General features: G+C 55.4%; 2 protein-coding genes across 2 annotated transcripts in view; both read left to right on the top strand.

The window, feature by feature from the left end:
* Window positions 1-382: 382 nt before the first annotated feature.
* On the top strand, window positions 383-14,888 carry LOC115384395 (ribosome biogenesis protein bop1-like). The gene is given in 17 exon segments (XM_030086645.1): window positions 383-493; window positions 2,989-3,120; window positions 3,223-3,375; window positions 3,448-3,602; window positions 3,681-3,798; window positions 6,349-6,450; window positions 6,539-6,751; window positions 7,081-7,242; window positions 7,314-7,394; window positions 7,590-7,659; window positions 7,801-7,933; window positions 10,260-10,440; window positions 10,518-10,809; window positions 12,416-12,450; window positions 12,452-12,501; window positions 12,665-12,772; window positions 14,659-14,888. Coding segments are annotated over 17 exon segments (2,238 nt in total). The 5' UTR covers window positions 383-394; the 3' UTR covers window positions 14,813-14,888.
* Window positions 14,889-16,689: 1,801 nt separating this feature from the next.
* Window positions 16,690-21,661, top strand: part of LOC115384387 (ribosome biogenesis protein bop1-like) — a 10,770-nt gene continuing 5,798 nt past the window's right edge. The window contains exon 1 of the mRNA XM_030086637.1: window positions 16,690-16,777. Within this exon, the coding sequence (XP_029942497.1) occupies window positions 16,690-16,777 (88 nt within the window). The remainder of the gene's footprint in view (window positions 16,778-21,661) is intronic.

Raw genomic sequence — 21,661 nt, 5'->3', positions numbered from 1 at the left:
CTGTCACCCAGCAGAGGACAGGTGGTCGGCAGGTGGTGTTCAGGTTGAAATGGGCGTGACGACACGCTAATGGTGAAACTATCTTGAAGTTGACACAGTGAGACACGCTCACTTCGTGTTCACTGACGTCTGAAAGTGTCCCTCAGGTCGGAGACGCTGCAGGAGCAGTCCTGGTCTCACCAGTTCACTTGTCTTTGTTTGTGTGTTTTGCTTTTATTTTTTATGTTTTTGCTTAAAATAAATATAAATCTCCGCGTCTCCACGGTAGTTTTTGTTTAAATTTTCTCGCTTCAACTATATTTTCTGTAGCAGTAACACTACATCCACACCGGCAGGGGGCGGAAGAGGCCGAGCAAAGCTGCTCTGACCCCTGACCCCTGACCCACGTGGTGCTATGGAGGAGAGCAGAAACATGCGGAGCGACGCGAAGATGAAGAAAAGAAAAGAAAACACAGCGAAGAAGAGGAGCAGCGAGGAGGAGGAGGAGGAGGAGGTGGGTGGAGGAGGAGGAAGAAGAGGAGCTGCGCCCGGAGCGGGAGTGGAGCCGGACAGCGGAGTAGCGGGGCAGCGGGGGGCTTTGAGGCGACGCAGTGTGAACAGAACACAACAGTCCCGACTGGAGCAACACACACTTCCTCAACACAGCGACGCTGAGGGTGAAAGATGAACCTGGATTCTGTCGGTCACAGTGACGTAGCCTCGGTCAGTCACAGTGACGTAGCCTCGGTCAGTCACAGTGACGTAGCCTCGGTCACAGTGACGTAGCCTCGGTCAGTCACAGTGACGTAGCCTCGGTCAGTCACAGTGACGTAGCCTCGGTCACAGTGACGTAGCCTCGGTCAGTCACAGTGACGTAGCCTCGGTCAGTCACAGTGACGTAGCCTCGGTCAGTCACAGTGACGTAGCCTCGGTCACAGTGACGTAGCCTCGGTCACAGTGACGTAGCCTCGGTCACAGTGACGTAGCCTCGGTCAGTCACAGTGACGTAGCCTCGGTCACAGTGACGTAGCCTCGGTCAGTGACGTAGCCTCGGTCACAGTGACGTAGCCTCGGTCAGTGACGTAGCCTTGGTCAGTCACAGTGACGTAGCCTCGGTCAGTGACGTAGCCTCGGTCAGTCACAGTGACGTAGCCTCGGTCAGTCACAGTGATGTAGCCTCGGTCACAGTGACGTAGCCTCGGTCAGTCACAGTGACGTAGCCTCGGTCACAGTGACGTAGCCTCGGTCAGTGACGTAGCCTCGGTCAGTCACAGTGACGTAGCCTCGGTCACAGTGACGTAGCCTCGGTCACAGTGACGTAGCCTCGGTCACAGTGACGTAGCCTCGGTCAGTGACGTAGCCTCGGTCAGTCACAGTGACGTAGCCTCGGTCAGTCACAGTGACGTAGCCTCGGTCACAGTGACGTAGCCTCGGTCAGTCACAGTGACGTAGCCTCGGTCAGTCACAGTGACGTAGCCTCGGTCACAGTGACGTAGCCTCGGTCAGTCACAGTGACGTAGCCTCGGTCAGTCACAGTGACGTAGCCTCGGTCAGTCACAGTGACGTAGCCTCGGTCAGTCACAGTGACGTAGCCTCGGTCACAGTGACGTAGCCTCGGTCAGTCACAGTGACGTAGCCTCGGTCACAGTGACGTAGCCTCGGTCAGTGACGTAGCCTCGGTCAGTCACAGTGACGTAGCCTCGGTCAGTGACGTAGCCTTGGTCAGTCACAGTGACGTAGCCTCGGTCAGTGACGTAGCCTCGGTCAGTCACAGTGACGTAGCCTCGGTCAGTCACAGTGATGTAGCCTCGGTCACAGTGACGTAGCCTCGGTCAGTCACAGTGACGTAGCCTCGGTCACAGTGACGTAGCCTCGGTCAGTGACGTAGCCTCGGTCAGTCACAGTGACGTAGCCTCGGTCACAGTGACGTAGCCTCGGTCACAGTGACGTAGCCTCGGTCAGTGACGTAGCCTCGGTCAGTCACAGTGACGTAGCCTCGGTCAGTCACAGTGACGTAGCCTCGGTCACAGTGACGTAGCCTCGGTCACAGTGACGTAGCCTCGGTCACAGTGACGTAGCCTCGGTCAGTCACAGTGACGTAGCCTCGGTCACAGTGACGTAGCCTCGGTCACAGTGACGTAGCCTCGGTCAGTCACAGTGACGTAGCCTCGGTCAGTCACAGTGACGTAGCCTCGGTCAGTCACAGTGACGTAGCCTCGGTCACAGTGACGTAGATTCGGTCACAGTGACGTAGCCTCGGTCACAGTGACGTAGCCTCGGTCAGTCACAGTGACGTAGCCTCGGTCAGTCACAGTGACGTAGCCTCGGTCACAGTGACGTAGCCTCGGTCAGTCACAGTGACGTAGCCTCGGTCACAGTGACGTAGCCTCGGTCAGTCACAGTGACGTAGCCTCGGTCACAGTGACGTAGCCTCGGTCAGTGACGTAGCCTCGGTCAGTCACAGTGACGTAGCCTCGGTCAGTCACAGTGACGTAGCCTCGGTCACAGTGACGTAGCCTCGGTCAGTGACGTAGCCTCGGTCAGTCACAGTGACGTAGCCTCGGTCACAGTGACGTAGCCTCGCTCACAGTGACGTAGCCTCGGTCAGTGACGTAGCCTCGGTCAGTCACAGTGACGTAGCCTCAGTCAGTGACGTAGCCTCGGTCAGTCACAGTGACGTAGCCTCGGTCAGTCACAGTGACGTAGCCTCGGTCACAGTGACGTAGCCTCGGTCAGTGACGTAGCCTCGGTCAGTGACGTAGCCTCGGTCACAGTGACGTAGCCTCGGTCAGTCACAGTGACGTAGCCTCGGTCAGTGACGTAGCCTCGGTCAGTCACAGTGACGTAGCCTCGGTCAGTGACGTAGCCTCGGTCAGTGACGTAGCCTCGGTCACAGTGACGTAGCCTCGCTCACAGTGATGTAGCCCCAGAGTCTTCATTCCTCGGGATCTTGGCGGATCTCCTGGTGGATTCTGAAGCTCTGTTTTAATGGATCTGTTTCCTTTTCAGATCTTTAGCTTCAACGCGAAGCCTGGAAAAGAGGATGAGGATGATGAAGACCTGTCTGACAGTGAGGACAGTGTCTTCTCAGGACTGGAGGACTCTGGGAGTGATGACGAGGAGGATGAGGATGACGAGGAGGTGGGACCCAGTCTGCTGATTGGAATTTGCCTTTGTGTGATGCTGACAACTGATTGGCTGATTTGGTCCTTGAACGTCACCTGAGTAGTTTTCTACCTGCAGATTGAGCAGCAGGAGGATGGACGTGTGAACGTAGGAGACGAGCAGCAGGAGGATGGACGTGTGAACGTAGGAGACGAGCAGCAGGAGGATGGACGTGTGAACGTAGGAGATGAGCACCAGGATGAGTATGAACAGGACTCGTCAGACGAAGAGGTAGCGGCCGGTCCTCCAGGCTCTCTGGGTTCTGGGTTCTCCGTGATGCCGGTCTGCTTGTGGCCTCTGCAGGACATCAGGAACACGGTGGGGAACGTTCCCATGGAGTGGTACAAAGACTTTCCTCACATCGGCTATAACCTGGATGGGAAGAAGATCTACAAGCCAATCAGGAACAAGGATGAGCTCGATGACTTCCTGGAGAAAATGGAGAACCCGGACTACTGGTGAGAGTCCCGGCGTGATGCGAGCATGATGCTACTGACCCCCGCTGCTAGCGTTACGCTAATGTGGCGTGTGTGCAGGAGAACCGTTCAGGATGGGCAGACCGGCCGGGACCTGGTTCTGTCGGACGAGCAGGTGGCCCTGGTGAACCGCCTGCAGCGGGGCCAGTTCGGAGACCTGAACTTCAACGAGCACCAGGTTCGCTCGACTCCGCCTCCAGTTCTTCTTCTTCTGTCCTACATGGCGGGGCTGTAAGCAGGACCTGGTTCCCCTGTGGAGCCACTGCTGTACACTCGCTCACTCTGACACTCTCACTCTGACACTCTCACTCTGACTCGCTCACTCTGACACTCTCACTCTGACACTCTCACTCTGACTCGCTCACTCTGACACTCTCACTCTGACACTCTCACTCTGACTCGCTCACTCTGACACTCTCACTCTGACTCGCTCACTCTGACACTCTCACTCTGACTCTCTCACTCTGACTCGCTCACTCTGACACTCACTCTGACACTCTCACTCTGACACTCACTCTGACTCGCTCACTCTGACGCTCTCACTCTGACTCGCTCACTCTGACACTCACTCTGACTCGCTCACTCTGACACTCACTCTGACTCGCTCACTCTGACACTCTCACTCTGACTCGCTCACTCTGACACTCTCACTCTGACTCGCTCACTCTGACACTCTCACTCTGACACTCTCACTCTGACTCGCTCACTCTGACACTCTCACTCTGACTCTCACTCTGACTCTCTCACTCTGACTCGCTCACTCTGACACTCTCACTCTGACACTCTCACTCTGACTCGCTCACTCTGACACTCTCACTCTGACTCGCTCACTCTGACACTCTCACTCTGACACTCACTCTGACACTCTCACTCTGACTCGCTCACTCTGACTCGCTCACTCTGACTCGCTCACTCTGACACTCTCACTCTGACACTCACTCTGACACTCTCACTCTGACTCGCTCACTCTGACACTCTCACTCTGACTCGCTCACTCTGACACTCTCACTCTGACTCTCACTCTGACTCTCTCACTCTGACTCGCTCACTCTGACACTCTCACTCTGACACTCTCACTCTGACTCGCTCACTCTGACACTCTCACTCTGACTCGCTCACTCTGACACTCTCACTCTGACTCGCTCACTCTGACACTCTCACTCTGACACTCACTCTGACACTCTCACTCTGACTCGCTCACTCTGACTCGCTCACTCTGACTCTCTCACTCTGACACTCACTCTGACACTCTCACTCTGACTCGCTCACTCTGACACTCTCACTCTGACTCGCTCACTCTGACACTCTCACTCTGACTCTCACTCTGACACTCTCACTCTGACTTGCTCACTCTGACTCGCTCACTCTGACTCGCTCACTCTGACTCGCTCACTCTGACACTCTCACTCTGACACTCTCACTCTGACACTCGCTCTCTCTGACTCTCTCTCTCTCTGACTATCTCTCACTCTGAAGGGCTCACTCTGACACCCTCACTGTGGCTCACTCTCTCTCTGGCTCTCTCTCTCTGACTCTCTCTCTCTGACTCTCTCACTCTGACTCTCTCTCTCTCTGACTCTCTCTCTCTGACTCTGTCACTCTCACTCTGACACTCTCACTCTGACTCTGTCACTCTCTCTCTGACTCTCACTCTGACACTCTGACTCTCTCACTCTGACTCTCTCTCTCTGACTCTGTCACTCTCTCTCTGTCTCTCTCTCACTCTGACTCTCTCTCTCTGACTCTGTCACTCTCACTCTGACACTCTCACTCTGACTCTGTCACTCTCTCTCTGACTCTCACTCTGACACTCTGACTCTCTCACTCTGACTCTCTCTCTCTGACTCTGTCACTCTCTCTCTGTCTCTCTCTCACTCTGACTCTCTCTCTCTGACTCTGTCACTCTCACTCTGACACTCTCACTCTGACTCTGTCACTCTCTCTCTGACTCTCACTCTGACACTCTGACTCTCTCACTCTGACTCTCTCTCTCTGACTCTGTCACTCTCTCTCTGTCTCTCTCTCACTCTGACTCTCTCTCTCTGACTGTCACTCTCTCTCTGTCTCTCTCTCACTCTGACTGCCTCACTCTGACTGTCTGACTCTTTCTCTCTGACTCTCTCTCTCTCTCTCTCTCTCTGACTCTGTCACTCTCTCTCTGTCTCTCTCTCACTCTGACTGCCTCACTCTGACTGTCTGATTCTTTCTCTCTGACTCTCTCTCTCTCTCTCTCTCTCTCTCTGACTCTGGCTGTCTCTCACTCCCGGGGTGTTTCAGACCGTCTGTACGTCGGTGGTTTTTCCTCCTGATGTCCTTTGAAACCTGGTTTTCTTGAGGAGCTCTTCAGAGCGTTCTCGCAGACCAGGTCTGCTGTGGAATGATCCAGTTTGCAGAACGGCAGCTCTCGGTCAACTTCTGGAAACATGTGCATCCAGAGTGTTCCGGGTTCCAGAGTCCAGGGGTTCTAGGTCTTTATCTCACCGCTCCAGACCCCGGTAACAGGAATCCTGCTGAGGCTGAAGACCAGGAGCAGAAGGGAGCGTCCAGGTTTAGACCAGGCTGAGGTCTGATTGGAGCTCCAAGAGCAGGTCTCTGGACCTGGACCTGGACCTGGACCAACTCTCTGACTGTCTCTGGACCTGGACCTGGACCTGGGCCATTGCCTGGTGGGGTGTGTTGTCTAACCCTTGCCTCCTGTCCCGTCCCCCGTCCCCCGTCCCCCGTCCAGCCGGCGGTGGAGTTCTTCAGCAGCGAGCTGATGATCCATCCGGTGACCAACAGACCGGCCGACAAGCGCAGCTTCATCCCGTCTCTGCTGGAGAAGCAGAAGGTAGGACAGACCGTCCGTCTTCCCGTCCACACTGGCCGACCCGGTCCGTCTCATCAGGTCCCGCCGCCGCCGTCTTCTCCGCCCGCAGGTCTCCAAACTGGTCCACGCCATCAAGATGGGCTGGATCAAGCCTCGCCGGGTGGAGGAGGACAGCAGGGGGCGCTACTACGACCTGTGGGCCTCCGAGGACCCGTCCAGTCCGGTCCGACACAGGATGCACCTGCCTGCTCCCAAGATCCGTCTCCCTGGACACGAGGAGTCCTACAACCCCCCCCCGGAGTACCTGTTCACTGAGGAGGAGGTCTGACACCTGGTCCCCTGTCCTCTGCCCTGTCCTCTGCCCTGTCCTCTGCCCTGTCCTCTGCCCTGTCCTCTCACCTGTCCTCTGCCCTGTCCTCTCACCTGTCCTCTGCCCTGTCCTCTCACCTGTCCTCTGCCCTGTCCTCTGCCCTGTCCTCTCACCTGTCCTCTCACCTGTCCTCTCACCTGTCCTCTCACCTGTCCTCTGCCCTGTCCTCTCACCTGTCCTCTCACCTGTCCTCTGCCCTGTCCTCTCACCTGTCCTCTGCCCTGTCCTCTGCCCTGTCCTCTCACCTGTCCTCTGCCCTGTCCTCTGCCCTGTCCATACAGAAAGCTCTGTGGGAGCAGCAGGATCCGTCCGACAGGAAGCTGCCGTTCGTCCCGAGGAGGTTCTCCACCCTCCGCCAGGTTCCGGCGTTCCCTCGTTTCATCCACGAGCGGTTCGAGCGCTGCCTGGACCTGTACCTGTGTCCCCGGCAGAGGAAGATGAGGGTACCTCCTGCACTTCCTGTCCAGACCAGCAGGGGGGGCGGCCGAGCTGAAGCCTGTGTCTCTGTCTGCAGGTCAACGTTAACCCCGAGGACCTGATCCCCAAACTGCCCAAACCCCGAGACCTGCAGCCGTTCCCCACCACGCAGTCTCTGGTACACACGCACGCACACACACACACACACACACACACACACACACACACACACACACACAGCAACCTTCTCCACCACGACTTCTCCACATTCCGGATAACAGGTCACGCAGGAACAACATCATCACTTAACTCTGTGTGTGTGTGTGTGTGTGTGTGTGTGTGTGTGTGTGTGTGTGTGTGTGTGTGTGTGTAGGTGTATCGAGGTCACAGCGGTCTGATCCGCTCCATCAGCGTGTCTCCAACAGGACAGTGGCTCGCTTCAGGTAACATGGCTGCATTGGGGGTGGAGTCAGTAAGGTGGAGTCAGTAAGGTGTGGGTGGGTGGAGTCGGTAAGGTGGAGGTGGGTGGAGTCAGTAAGGTGGAGGTGGGTGGAGTCAGTAAGGTGGAGGTGTTTGTGTTGCAGGCAGTGACGACGGCTCCATCAGGCTCTGGGAGGTTTGCTCGTCTCGCTGCCTGAAGACCGTCCAGGTGGGCGGAGCCGTGAAGAGCGTCGCCTGGAACCCCAACCCGGCCGTCTGCCTGCTGGCTGCGGCGCTGTAAGAACCCGTCCCGCCGTCCGTCGGTTCTCTGGTGTCTCTGTTCTGTTCAGGTGTAGTCGTCGGTTGTCTGTTCGGGTGTAGTTGACAGTTCTCTGGGTGTAGTCGTCGGTTCTCTGTTGGGGTGTAGTCGTCACTTCTCTGTTGCGATGTAGTCGTCGGTTGTCTGTTCAGGTGTAGTCGTCGGTTGTCTGTTCAGGTGTAGTCGTCGGTTGTCTGTTTGGGTGTAGTCGTCGGTTCTCTGTTCGCGTGTAGTCGTCAGTTGTCTGTTCGGGTGTAGTCGTCGGTTGTCTTTTCAGGTGTAGTCATCGGTTGTCTGTTCGGGTGTAGTCATCAGTTCTCTGTTCGGGTGTAGTCGTCGGTTCTCGGTGTAGTTGTGGGTTCTCTGTTCGGGTGTAGTCGTCGGTTCTCTGTTGGGGTGTAGTTGTGGGTTGTCTGTTCGGGTGTAGTCGTCGGTTCTCTGTTGGGGTGTAGTCGTCGGTTCTCTGTTGGGGTGTAGTCGTCGGTTCTCTGTTGGGGTGTAGTTGTGGGTTGTCTGTTCGGGTGTAGTCGTCGGTTCTCTGTTGTGGTGTCGTCGTCGGTTGTCTGTTCGGGGGTAGTCGACAGTTCTCCGGGTGTAGTCGTCGGTTCTCTGTTAGGGTGTAGTCGTCACTTCTCTGTTGGGATGTATTCGTCAGTTCTCTGTTCGGGTGTAGTCGTCGGTTGTCTGTTCGGGTGTAGTCGTCGGTTCTCTGTTCGGGTGTAGTCGTCGGTTGTCTGTTCGGGTGTAGTCGACGGTTCTCTGTTCGCGTGTAGTTGTGGGTTGTCTATTCGGGTGTAGTCGTTGGTTCTCTATTGGGGTGTAGTCCTCGGTTCTCTGTTGGGGTGTAGTTGTGGGTTGTCTGTTGGGGTGTAGTTGTCGGTTCTCTGTTGGGGTGTAGTCATCGGTTCTCTGTTGGGGTGTAGTCGTCGGTTCTCTGTTCCGGTGTAGTTGTCGGTTCTCTGTTCGGGTGTAGTTGTCGGTTGTCTTTCGGGTGTAGTTGACGGTTCTCTGGGTGTAGTCGTCGGTTCTCTGTTCGGGTGTAGTCGTCAGTTCTCTGTTGGGGTGTAGTCGTCAGTTGTCTGTTCGGGTGTAGTCGTCAGTTCTCTGTTGGGGTGTAGTCGTCACTTCTCTGTTGCGATGTAGTCGTCGGTTGTCTGTTCAGGTGTAGTCGTCGGTTGTCTGTTCGGGTGTAGTCGTCGGTTCTCTGTTCGCGTGTAGTCGTCGGTTCTCTGTTCGCGTGTAGTCATCAGTTGTCTGTTCGGGTGTAGTCGTCGGTTGTCTTTTCAGGTGTAGTCGTCGGTTGTCTGTTCGGGTGTAGTCATCGGTTGTCTGTTCGGGTGTAGTCATCAGTTCTCTGTTCAGGTGTAGTCGTCAGTTCTCGGTGTAGTCGTCGGTTCTCTGTTCGGGTGTAGTCCTCGGTTCTCTGATGGGGTGTAGTTGTGGGTTGTCTGTTGGGGTGTAGTTGTCGGTTCTCTGTTGGGGTGTAGTCGTCGGTTTTCTGTTGGGGTGTAGTCGTCGGTTCTCTGTTCCGGTGTAGTTGTCGGTTCTCTGTTCGGGTGTAGTTGTCGGTTGTCTTTTCGGGTGTAGTTGACGGTTCTCTGGGTGTAGTCGTCGGTTCTCTGTTCGGGTGTAGTCGTCAGTTCTCTGTTCGGATGTAGTCGTCAGTTCTCTGTTGGGGTGTAGTCGTCGGTTGTCTGTTCGGGTGTAGTCGTCAGTTGTCTGTTGGGGTGTAGTCGTCGGTTGTCTGTTGGGGTGTAGTCGTCGGTTCTCTGTTCGGGTGTAGTCGTCGGTTCTCTGTTCGGGTGTAGTCGTCAGTTCTCTGTTCGGGTGTAGTCGTCGGTTGTCTGTTCGGGTGTAGTCGTCGGTTCTCTGGCTGTAGTCGTCGAACTGTTGTTCTCAGTTGATCAAATAAATTCTGGGGTCGGTTCCTCCAGAGGAACCTGGTTCTCATGAAGTGTTTTTGGAAGATGAAATGTTTTTAGCAGTTTGAGCCTCCAGGGTCCGGGTCTGGTTCTGTTGCTCCAGGGTCCGGGTCTGGTTCTGTTGCTCCAGGGTCCGGGTCTGGTTCTGCCGCTTGGCGGGACGACCACAGTTAGAACGCCATCTGTGTAGAAGGTAGAGAACGCAGAGATGGTTCTCTGAGGTTTGTGCAGTGAAGCAGGCTGAAGAAGAGGAGCTCAGAACCGCGGGTTCTCTGCAGAGCGCTGAAGAGCGGAGCCGTGGGGACTCGGTGTGTCCCACACGGAGACGTTTGGTCCTCTGAGACAATGAAGACACGGACTTTCTCTCACCTGTCTCCGTCAGGGACACGCTCGTCCTGGTCCTGTCTCCCGGCCTGGCCGACAAGCAGGTGCTGTCCTCATCAGAGCGCCTCCTGGGGGGTCACCAGGAGGCGGAGCCAGCAGAAGGGGCGGAGCTAGTGTGGTGTGAGACAGAGGGGGAGGAGCTACGGCAGGGCGTCCGCCTGAAGATCCGTCATCCTAAAGTGAGCAGCAGCAGCGAGCCGCCTGGCCGCCCGTCCCGCCCGTCTCTTCTGACCTGCGCTCTGATTGGTCGTCTCAGGCTGTCCAGCAGGTGGCGTGGCACGCCAAAGGAGACTACCTGGCGTCCGTGATGCCGGACCACTCCAGCCACCAGCAGGTGTTCGTCCACCAGCTGAGCCGCAGGCGGAGCCAGAACCCGTTCCGGAGGAACAAGGGTCTGGTCCAGCGCGTGTCCTTCCACCCGGTCCGGCCCTACTTCCTGGTCGCCACACAGCGCTCGGTCCGGATCTACAACCTGCTCAAGCAGGAGATGACCAAGAAGCTGCAGGCCAACTCCAAGTGGATCTCCAGCCTGGCCGTCCACCCGGGAGGTACGAGAAGGCTCCGCCCACCAGGAGACTCCGCCCACCGGAGGCCTGTCTCACCTGTCTCACCTGACGCCCCTGACGACTCCCCTGTCTCACCTGCCTCACCTGACTCACCTGTCCTCACCTGACGACTCACTGTCTCACCTGACGACTCACCTGATGACTCACCTGACGAACTCACCCTGTCTCACCTGACGACTCACCTGACTCACCTGACGACTCACCTGTCTCACCTGACGACTCACCTGTCTCACCTGACGACTCACCTGTCTCACCTGTCTCACCTGAATCACCTGACGACTCACCTGACTCACCTGACGACTCACCTGTCTCACCTGACGACTCACCTGTCTCACCTGACGACTCACCTGTCCTCACCTGACAACTCACCTGACGACTCACCTGATGACTCACCTGATGACTCACCTGTCTCACCTGACGACTCACCGGTCTCACCTGAATCACCTGACGACTCACCTGACTCACCCGACGACTCACCTGTCTCACCTGACGACTCACCTGACTCACCTGTCTCACCTGACTCACTTGACGACTCACCTGACTCACCTGTCTCACCTGACTCACCTGTCTCACCTGACTCACCTGACGACTCACCTGTCTCACCTGACAACTCACCTGACGACTCACCTGATGACTCACCTGATGAACTCACCTGTCTCACCTGACGACTCACCTGTCTCACCTGACGACTCACCTGTCTCACCTGACTCACCTGACGACTCACCTGACTCACCCGACGACTCACCTGTCTCACCTGACGACTCACCTGACTCACCTGTCTCACCTGACTCACCTGACGACTCACCTGTCTCACCTGTCTCACCTGTCTCACCTGACTCACCTGTCTCACCTGTCTCACCTGACTCACCTGTCTCACCTGACTCACCTGTCTCACCTGACAACTCACCTGACGACTCACCTGATGACTCACCTGATGACTCACCTGACGACTCACCTGTCTCACCTGAATCACCTGACGACTCACCTGACTCACCTGTCTCACCTGTCTCACCTGACTCACCTGACGACTCACCTGTCTCACCTGACTCACCTGACGACTCACCTGTCTCACCTGTCTCACCTGACTCACCTGTCTCACCTGACTCACCTGACGACTCACCTGTCTCACCTGTCTCACCTGACTCACCTGTCTCACCTGATGACTCACCTGTCTCACCTGACTCACCTGATGACTCACCTGTCTCACCTGACTCACCTGATGACTCACCTGATGACTCACCTGTCTCACCTGACTCACCTGATGACTCACCTGTCTCACCTGACTCACCTGACTCACCTGACGACTCACCTGTCTCACCTGTCTCACCTGACTCACCTGACGACTCACCTGTCTCACCTGACTCACCTGACGACTCACCTGTCTCACCTGACTCACCTGACTCACCTGTCTCACCTGACTCACCTGTCTCACCTGTCTCACCTGACTCACCTGATGACTCACCTGTCTCACCTGACTCACCTGACGACTCACCTGTCTCACCTGACTCACCTGTCTCACCTGTCTCACCTGACTCACCTGACGACTCACCTGATGACTCACCTGTCTCACCTGTCCCTGTGTCTGCAGGCGACCATGTGATCTGTGGAAGCTACGACTGCCGGCCTGAGCTGGTTTGACCTGGACCTGTCCACCAAACCCTACAAGATGCTACGGTATGCAGCTGGGGGACATCCTCACCTGTCCTCACCCGTCCTCACCTGTCCTCACCTGTCCTCACCCGTCCTCACCTGTCCTCACCCGTCCTCACCTGTCCTCACCCGTCCTCACCCCGTCTCCCACCTGTCTCTTGTCCTCTGTCCTGTCCTCTGTGTGCAGACACCATAAGAAGGCGGTAAGGGGCGTGGCCTATCACCGAGTCTACCCGCTGTTCGCCTCGGCGTCTGACGATGGATCAGTGATCGTCTGTCACGCCACTGTTTACAAGTAACTCATGCACACACACACACACACACACACACACACACACACACACACACACACACACAGTTTGGGTTTCCCATTCTTGTGGGGACCTTCCATTGACTCCCATTCATGTCTAACTCCTAACCCTAGCCCAGACCAGACCACAGCCGAACCCTAAAGAAATGTTTTTGCACTTTTACTGTTTTCAGTAACAACAACATGGTCAAGAAAACACTGTTTCTCCTCATTAGGACCCAAGAAATTTCCCCACAAATGGCATTGTGCCGGGTTTTCCTATGGTTGTGGAGACAAAATGTCCCCACAACCATAGGAAAACCCGGACCACATACACACACACACGCACACACACACACACACACAGTGTAGTATTGAGGTACATTCTGTTGGAGGTCAGGAGGTCAGAGGAGGCGGAACTCTGTTTCTCTGTCAGAAACTAGAATCTGATGTGGTTTCTTTTCTGCTTTGATGCCAAAGTTTCTCTTAACGATGGAGAACCGTGGTTCAACCGTCAGAACCAGGAGTTCTGAGCTCCTTCCCCGGATCTGATCCACAGCTATAGAACAGCACCGGGACAAGATGGACAACATTGTCCGTCAGTCTGTCTCTCCTGCTGTCTCCTCATCCCCACTGCAGCAGAAATTCTCCTCTGAGTCTGGTTCTGCAGGAAGTCTCCTCTGGGTCTGGTTCTGCAGGAAGTCTCCTCTGAGTCTGGTTCTGCAGGAAGTCTCCTCTGGTCTGGTTCTGCAGGAAGTCTCCTCCTCTGGGTCTGGTTCTGCAGGTTTCTCCTCTCCTTTCTGGTTCTTGTAGAACGGTGGTTTTGTCTAGAACAGTCTCCAGAAATGACTGTATTTGGCGCTTTATAAATAAAGCTGAATTGAACTGCAGTGACGGGAGGCGGTGCTGCGGTTCTCCGGTGTTCTGCAGATGGAGGTCAGGAATGATCAGCAAGTGTGAGCTGTAGAGACACCAGGAGCAGAACCAGGGCTTCCAGTGCGTCCGAGGTATTCAGTTCCACCCGACTCCTAACCTGAACACACAGGAACACGCTCGCCATTCAATTCAGCTTATTTATAAAGTGCCAGTTACCAACATGGTGGTTTCTAGACCGCTTGACAGAGAAAACCCAACAGATCCCTTGAGCAAGAGCCCTGCAGAACCAGGCTCAGAGGAAGAACCCTGCAGAACCAGGCTCAGAGGAGAAAACCCTGCAGAACCAGGCTCCAGAGGAGAACCCTGCAGAACCGGCTCAGAGGTGGTCTTCCTGCTGTCTGGTTGGGGGTGAGGGGACAGAGAGAGAAGGAGACAGGGACGACAGGTTCTTGTCTCTACATACAGTCATATTAAACATGGGTCCAGAGGCTACAGGAGGAACAGTCATCAGTCCACATGTAGCAATACAATGAAATTACATTGAAACGAGAGAAGGAGCAGAACTGGGAGCCGGGTCCACATGGTAGAACCCAGGGGTCAGTAAACCTTCCACCCACTGGGTCCGGGTTCCTCCATCAATCATGGAGCAGCTGTTTTGATTGATGCTCATTAGAATTCATCCACTGCGATCCGGCTGTCTCAGTGGATCAGCTGATTGATGTTCTGTCTGGATCCGTCAAGACCGGCTCTAGTCCACCTCAGAGAAAGCCTCTTGAGAGAGAGAGAGAGAGAGAGAGAGAGAGAGAGAGAGAGAGAGAGAGAGAGAGAGAGAGAGAGAGAGGAGAGAGAGAGAGAGAGAGAGAGAGCGAGAGAGGAGATGAGAGAGAGCGAGAGAGAGAGAGAGAGGAGAGAGAGAGAGAGAGAGAGAGAGTGGAAAGGTGTTAAAAGCAGAGACTGTCAGCCTCCCTCGCTTGCACAGGCCTGTGTCCTTGCTGACTCCGCCCCCTTCTCCTCAGCGACCTGCTGCAGAACCCGCTCATCGTCCCGGTGAAGGTCCTCCGAGGTCACGCCATCACACGGGACCTGGGCGTCCTGGATGTGACCTTTCACCCCACACAGCCGTGGATCTTCTCGTCTGGGGCGGACGCCACCATCCGCCTCTTCACCTAGCAACCTGCCCGGCGACACCATCCGCCTCTTCACCTAGCAACCTTCCCGGCGACACCCTCCGCCTTCTCACCTAGCAACCTGCTCGGCGACACCATCCGCCTCTTCACCTAGCAACCTGCCCGCGACACCATCCGCCTCTTCACCGAGCAACCTGCTCGGCGACACCATCCGCTCTTCACCTAGCAACCTGCTCGGCGACACCATCCGCCTCTTTCACCTAGCAACCTGCTCGGCGACCAGGCAGTGGGAGGCTCCATGTCCTGCTGATGCTTTTTCTGTTTGTTTTTTAATAAGTGAAGCTGTCCTTCACCTCTTAGTGTTTTGATTGGTAATAACTGGCCAGCGCCCCTGTTGTTTTATGTTGTGTGATTTATTATTAAAATATAAGCATTAACAAATAAAAACCAAATTATGTCATAATTAAATTTAAGCGGGAGCCACAGAACCAGTGTGAATATTTGTGTTTAAGTAGTTCAGCAGCCCGACAGTTACTGCCAAACGAATATTCAACACTTCTTCTATCATGCATTCAGACATTATTTGAAAAAACTGAATTGTACTGAGAATGTAATGTTGTAACAGACAAACATAGACCCTAAAGAGAGAATCTCAGATTTATTTTTAAACATTTGAGTTTTGAAAATTGATTAGAAAGGAAAAAAAATATATTTTAATACATTTAATATATCAAACGTCATGTGGACAATAAAACATATATGGAAAAAAGTTCCTCTAAAAAGAAGACCGATACCTTTTACTGGCTGGTGAAACTTCAGGGGAGGAGAATATCAGCATGTTATGGAGCGCGTGGCGGCGCTCGGCGTTTCAAAATAAAGCGCTGGCGGCGCTCGGCGTTAAAAGCGCCGTTCTTAACGGCGTTTTGTACCAGGCGATGTCTGGCTTAAACGGCCACCCTTAGTGACCGAGGCGTCTGCGTGAGTGACGTGTGGCTGAAGCTCCTTCACCGTGAGAGCATCGGATCGTGAAGGCTCTCTGCCTGTAGGGGGCAGCATTACGCCTCCTGGTCTGCAGCCTGCCCGCCAGGGTTGCCAGTTTGGGCGTGTTTCTCTTCTTTTGAACCACTTGAGCTGGAAAAAGTAACATCGGACGGGTTGATGAGTTTCTGGCTGGTTTTCACAATATTTTGAAGTTGTTTGAAATTATTGACACCCATTTCCAACCCCTGATGTGCATCATAGCATGATGTATGAGCCATATTGACCGTGTGATCGCACCATGAGCCGCCCCCTGCCTCTGATTGGCTGGAATCCACTACATTCACTGATTTGATTGGTTAGTTTCAGTGTCTTGAAATTGAAAGTCCATTATTTGTGCCACAGAGGAAATTGCAGTGTTCCAGCAGCACAGAGAAAATACATATAAATAGAATAGAAATACAGCCATACATAAAAAAATATAATTTAAATATAAATTTAAGACACATATATGTTCAATATAATAGAACAATGCGAGAAACACACAAAGATATACACAATCGTGTGAGCATTTGTGTGTGTGGGTCAGCAAGAGAGAAATGTTATTGCCAGGCAGCCTAAATAATTTTTAAATGAATAATTTAACAGCAGTAGGTTGGATTTAGGTGCTGGGTCGCTCATGTTCCTGGAGCCTGTTTTACTTCCTGTTGTCTTTCTCTCTTCGCTGCAGCTCTGCGCTCATAACAGCTTCTTTATTGTGCAAATAAGAATTTTAGAGTTTTAACATGACTTTCTAGAGAGACTGAGCTCTGGGGCGGGTTTTTGTTGAGTTCGAGACGGGTTTCACGTCATGTTTGCCTGAAAACAGTCTAACCTGGCAACCCGGGCTGCCGGAACCCTGTTCGTACAAGCAGAAGCAGAAGAAGAAGAAGACGAGAGACAATGAGGCGTGGAGACACCGGGGACACCCTGAGACGTGAGGACACCGGGGACACCCTGAGACGTGAGGACACCGGGGACACCCTGAGACGTGAGGACACCGGGGACACCGGGGGACACCCTGAGACGTGAGGACTGCGTCTATACGAGCTGCTACTGGTGAGGTCTCAGATCATAGACGTCAGTGATCTAGAACCATAAGAACCATAAAGAACCATAAAGAACCCTTGAGCTGCACTTTATGTCACGTGTCTGGAAAGAACGGCTCATCGGTCCACCGTGTCCTCACCTGCGTCTTCACGGGGGTCTGCGTCTGGGTGTGGGTGTGGGTTCAGGTTCTGGGTCTGGGTCTGGGTCTGGGTCTGGTTCAGGTGGGGGTCCAGGACGTCGTCTTCTCTTCCAGTCTGTTTTCTGCTCTTTTCCTCCCGTTCATCTGGATCCTGCTGCTGCTGATGAAGTCCTGAGGGACCTGCTATGGTCCAGGTCAGGTTCAGCCTGGTCCAGGGTCAGGTTCAGCCTGGTCCAGGTCAGGTTCAGCCTGGTCCAGGTCAGGTTCAGCCTGGTCCAGGTCAGGTTCAGCCTGGTCCAGCTGAGGTTCAGCCTGGTCCAGGTCAGGTTCAGCCTGGTCCAGGTCAGGTTCAGCCTGGTCCAGGTCAGGTTCAGCCTGGTCCAGGTGAGGTTCAGCCGGGTCCAGGTCAGGTTCAGCCTGGTCCAGGTCAGGTTCAGCCTCAGGCTGTGGGAGTCCCTCAGGCTCCCAGGTGTTCTGGGGGTCCCTGGTTCTGGCAGGGGGGCTCTGGACCGCTGAGACTGATTACTTCTGGTGAACCTGTTTCATGGTTAAGTGATTTTCATGTTCACCGTCAGGACCTGGTCTGGGCCAGGCTGTGATGTCGGGGGGCTTTGTGTGGGTGGTACCGGGGTCTCGGGGTTGGGGGGGAGGGGGGGGGGGGTGTCTGCTCCTTACTGATAACATTCCAGGGATGATCCGATCACGTGATCGCAGACTGGATCCCTCTTGATCCGGACTCAGATCTATGGAGACTTGGTTTCATGACTTTTTGAATCAGGTCTGGCTTTGGGGGCCAAGACTGGGTCCTGTGTCCTCCAGAGGACTCATGACATCATGTTCTTGCTGGTGCTGGATCGGACCAGACCGGATCGGACCAGACCGGACCGGACCCGACAGAACCCGACCCAACTGGTGCTTTAGTGTTTCACTTGATGCTGTTCACCAGGACTAGGGGAGGTTCTGTGGAGTCTAGAACTGGACCAGGGGAGGTCTGTGGGGTCAAGAACTGGACCAGGGGAGGTCTTGGGAGTCTCCTGTCTCTGGTGCCACCTTCTTTAGACTTAAGGTGTTTTCACACCTCCCCACTGCAGCTCCACCTGACACAGTTCTGGACCCAGACCGGCGGACCGGGTCGGTGTGAAAGCGCTGCTCACTCTAGTTGTCGCTCTAACTCCCTCGCTCTGAGAGCGAGAGAGAGGGGGGTCTGGGAGCAGCCTGGGAGAACCTGGTCTGGGAGCGGCCTGGGAGCGGCCTGGGAGGACCTGGTCTGGGTGGACCTGGTCTGGGAGTATGTCGTAGGAAAAAATAATATTCCTGAGAAGGTGATTTTGTCATATTTTTAGAGCTTCCTGTGAAAACCCGCGGTGCTCGCTACTCTTCACCCAGCTGTGAGCAGGTGTGTCGCCTGCAGGTGACGCTTCCTGAGAAGCAGCAGGGAGGAGGACTCGCCTGCAGTCCTGCAGCCTGCTGCCTGCTGCCTGCTGCCCTGCAGCCTGCAGCCTGCAGCCTGCTGCCTGCTGCCTGCTGCCTGCTGCCTGCAGCCTGCAGCCTGCAGCCTGCTGCCTGCTGCCTGCAGCCTGCAGCCTGCAGCCTGCTGCCTGCTGCCTGCTGCCTGCTGCCTGCTGCCTGCAGCCTGCAGCCTGCAGCCTGCTGCCTGCTGCCTGCTGCCTGCTGCCTGCTGCCTGCTGCCTGCTGCCTGCAGCCTGCAGCCTGCTGCCTGCTGCCTGCCTGCCTGCTGCCTGCAGCCTGCAGCCTGCTGCCTGCTGCCTGCTGCCTGCTGCCTGCAGCCTGCAGCCTGCAGCCTGCAGCCTGCTGCCTGCTGCCTGCTGCCTGCTGCAGCCTGCTGCCTGCTGGCCTGCTGCCTGCTGCCTGCTGCCTGCTGCCCTGCTGCCTGCTGCTTGCTGCCTGCTGCCTGCAGCCTGCTGCCTGCTGCCTGCTGCCTGCTGCCTGCTGCCTGCTGCCTGCAGCCTGCTGCCTGCTGCCTGCTGCCTGCTGCCTGCTGCCTGCTGCTTGTCAGCTTCAGGGACGGAGAGCAGGAAGCCTGGACAGCCTTTGCTGCTCTCGCGGAGCAGTGCTGCTGTTGGACCTCTGATTGGAACGAGACGGACTGGCGGCGAGCTGGAGGGGAGCAGAGGCTGCTTGGTTACATTTTTTCAACCAATGAGAAACCAGAGATTGAATGACACTGCTACTGGCCATCATTTTTAACCATGTTTATTTTTGAACCAAAGTCTTACATCATTGTGACGATATGCAGTGTTGCATTCAGGTGCAACTCTAAAAGGAGGACAAATGAGTGTCCGGCTTGAGGCGCCGGACGCCGGACAAGGCGTTTGAAATCCGACTGTCCGGATAAATCCGGACGTATGGCCACCCTAGTACCATATCGAGCAGCGCTCCAGACACATTTACCAGTATTTTTTTTTCAAGCGTGAGAAATACAATGTGAGGCGTGACAAAAAGACGGAAGTGGGTGATGTCACGTGAGACTTGAGAGCCACCCGAGCAAGGCTGCTGTTTTGGTTTTGCACCAGCTTCCGCCTGGTTGTCATGGCAAAACCATACTGACTCTGGTTGGCGCTGTTTGGCCCCTGGTTGGCCCTCTGGTTGGCCCCTGGTTGCCCTCTGGTTGGCCCCTGGTTGGCCCCTTGTTGGCCTCTGGTTGGCCCTGGTTGGCCCCTCTGGTTGGCCCCTGGTTGGCCTCTGGTTGGCCTCTGGTTGGCCCCTAGTTGGCCCCTGGTTGGCCCCTGGTTGGTCTCTGGTTGGCGTCTGGTTGGCCCCTGGTTGGCCTCTGGTTGGCCCCGGTTGGCACCCTGGTTGGCCCCTGGTTGGCCCCTGGTTGGGCCCCTGATTGCCCCCTGGTTGGCCCCTGGTTGGCCCCTGGTTGGGCCTCTGGTTGGCCCCTGTTGCCCCCTGGTTGCCCTCTGGTTGCCCCTGGTTGGCCTCTGGTTGGCCTTGGTTGGCCCTGGTTGGCCCCTGGTTGGCCCCTGGTTGGGCCTGGTTGGTCCCTGGTTGGCCCCTGGTAGGCCTCTGGTTGGTCTGGTTGGCCTCTGGTTGGCCCCTGGTTGGCCCTGGTTGGTCCTTGGTTGGCCCCTGGTTGGTCCCTGGTTGGCCCCTGGTTGGCCTCTGGTTGGCGTCGGTTGGCCCCTGGTTGGCCCTGGTGGCCCCTGGTTGGCCCCTGGTTGGCCCCTGGTTGCCTCTGGTTGCCCTCTGGTTGGCGTCTGGTTGGCCCTGGTTGGCCCTGGTTGGCCCCTGGTTGGTCCTTGGTTGGCCCCTGGTGGTCCCTGGTTGGCCCCTGGTTGGCCTCTGGTTGGCGTCTGGTTGGCCCCTGGTTGGCCCCTGGTTGGCCCCTGGTTGGCCCCTGGTTGGCCCCTGGTTGCCCTCTGGTTGGCGTCTGGTTGGCCCCTGGTTGGCCTGGTTGGCCCCTGGTTGGCCCCTGGTTGGCCCCTGGTTGGCCCCTGGTTGGCCCCTGGTTGGCCTCTGGTTGGCCCCCTGGTTGGCCCCCTGGTTGGCCTCTGGTTGGCCCCTGGTTGGCCTCTGGTTGGCGTCTGGTTGCCCTCTGGTTGGCCTCTGGTTGGCTCCTGGTTGGCTCCTGGTTGGCCCCTGGTTGGCCCCCTGGTTGGCGTCTGGTTGGTCCTTGGTTGGGCCCTGTTGGACCCCTGGTTGGCCTCTGGTTGGCCCCTGTTGGCCCCTGGCAGATGACATCGAAACATTGGCTTTGCTTTATTTGCTTGATAAGAGCCGAAGCGGCGCGGCGGCGAGTCCAGGCGACGGGTCTGGATTCAGAATATTTTGCAGCGGCGTTCAGAGTACGGCGAGTTCACCGTTTACTCCAGAGCGCGCCGGGATGAAGGACGCCTTCAGCGGGACTTCCGTCTCTCTCGGTCCGTTGACGAGCCGCTGTCCCCGCTCGGCGCTCGCAAGGCCGACCAGGACAGCGCAGCGACCGGCGACCCGGCCTCTCGGTGAACTCACGCCTTTAACCAGCAGTAAACACCGTTTCACCCACAGTCTCCTCAGGTACACCGGGACCCGACCTCCTCATGGTCTTCTCCAAGCTCCTTTTGTTCCTGTCCGATGAAAACACGACGAAGGCATCCAATAGATCAGGAAGAACCAATATTAAAAGAATCCTTAGGGCATATTCAGGTGAAGCAACTAAAGGAGTTATTTCAAGACTCTATAAAGGTTTCTTTACAAAAAAAATCATACTCCACAGATTATAAAAAAACAAATGGGGAAAAAGTAAGGCAGAACTTGAAATGACAAAAGAAGAACTGGCAAAATTATTGTGAAATGCAATGGAAATGTACTAATTCACACATGTGGAGGGAATTCGCCTGGAAAATGTTTAATGAGATTTTTTATTCACACCAAAGTTAAAATCTTTTTACTCAGGAGGAGACTCCAAATGTTGGAGAGGCTGGGGGAACCAGGAAGCACACTACTTTACATATGTTCTGGAAAGGTCCAAAGCTACAAAAGTTTTGGCATGAGGTTCATAAAACAACAGAAGGAAATTTGGGATTGGGATTCCTATTCATTTCAAGACATTTCTCCTTGGCGAAACTGATCTTCTCAAGGGAATTGCTCATAAAAAACTATATCGAACAATAATGGATTGCAGCTAAGAAAACCATTACCCGGCGATGGTCACAGCCAGACCCCCTATTACCAGAGAATGGG

This window comes from Salarias fasciatus, unplaced genomic scaffold (genome assembly GCF_902148845.1).
Source record: "Salarias fasciatus unplaced genomic scaffold, fSalaFa1.1, whole genome shotgun sequence".
Lineage (NCBI taxonomy): Eukaryota > Metazoa > Chordata > Actinopteri > Blenniiformes > Blenniidae > Salarias > Salarias fasciatus.
This window is presented reverse-complemented; position numbering and strand designations above follow the sequence as displayed.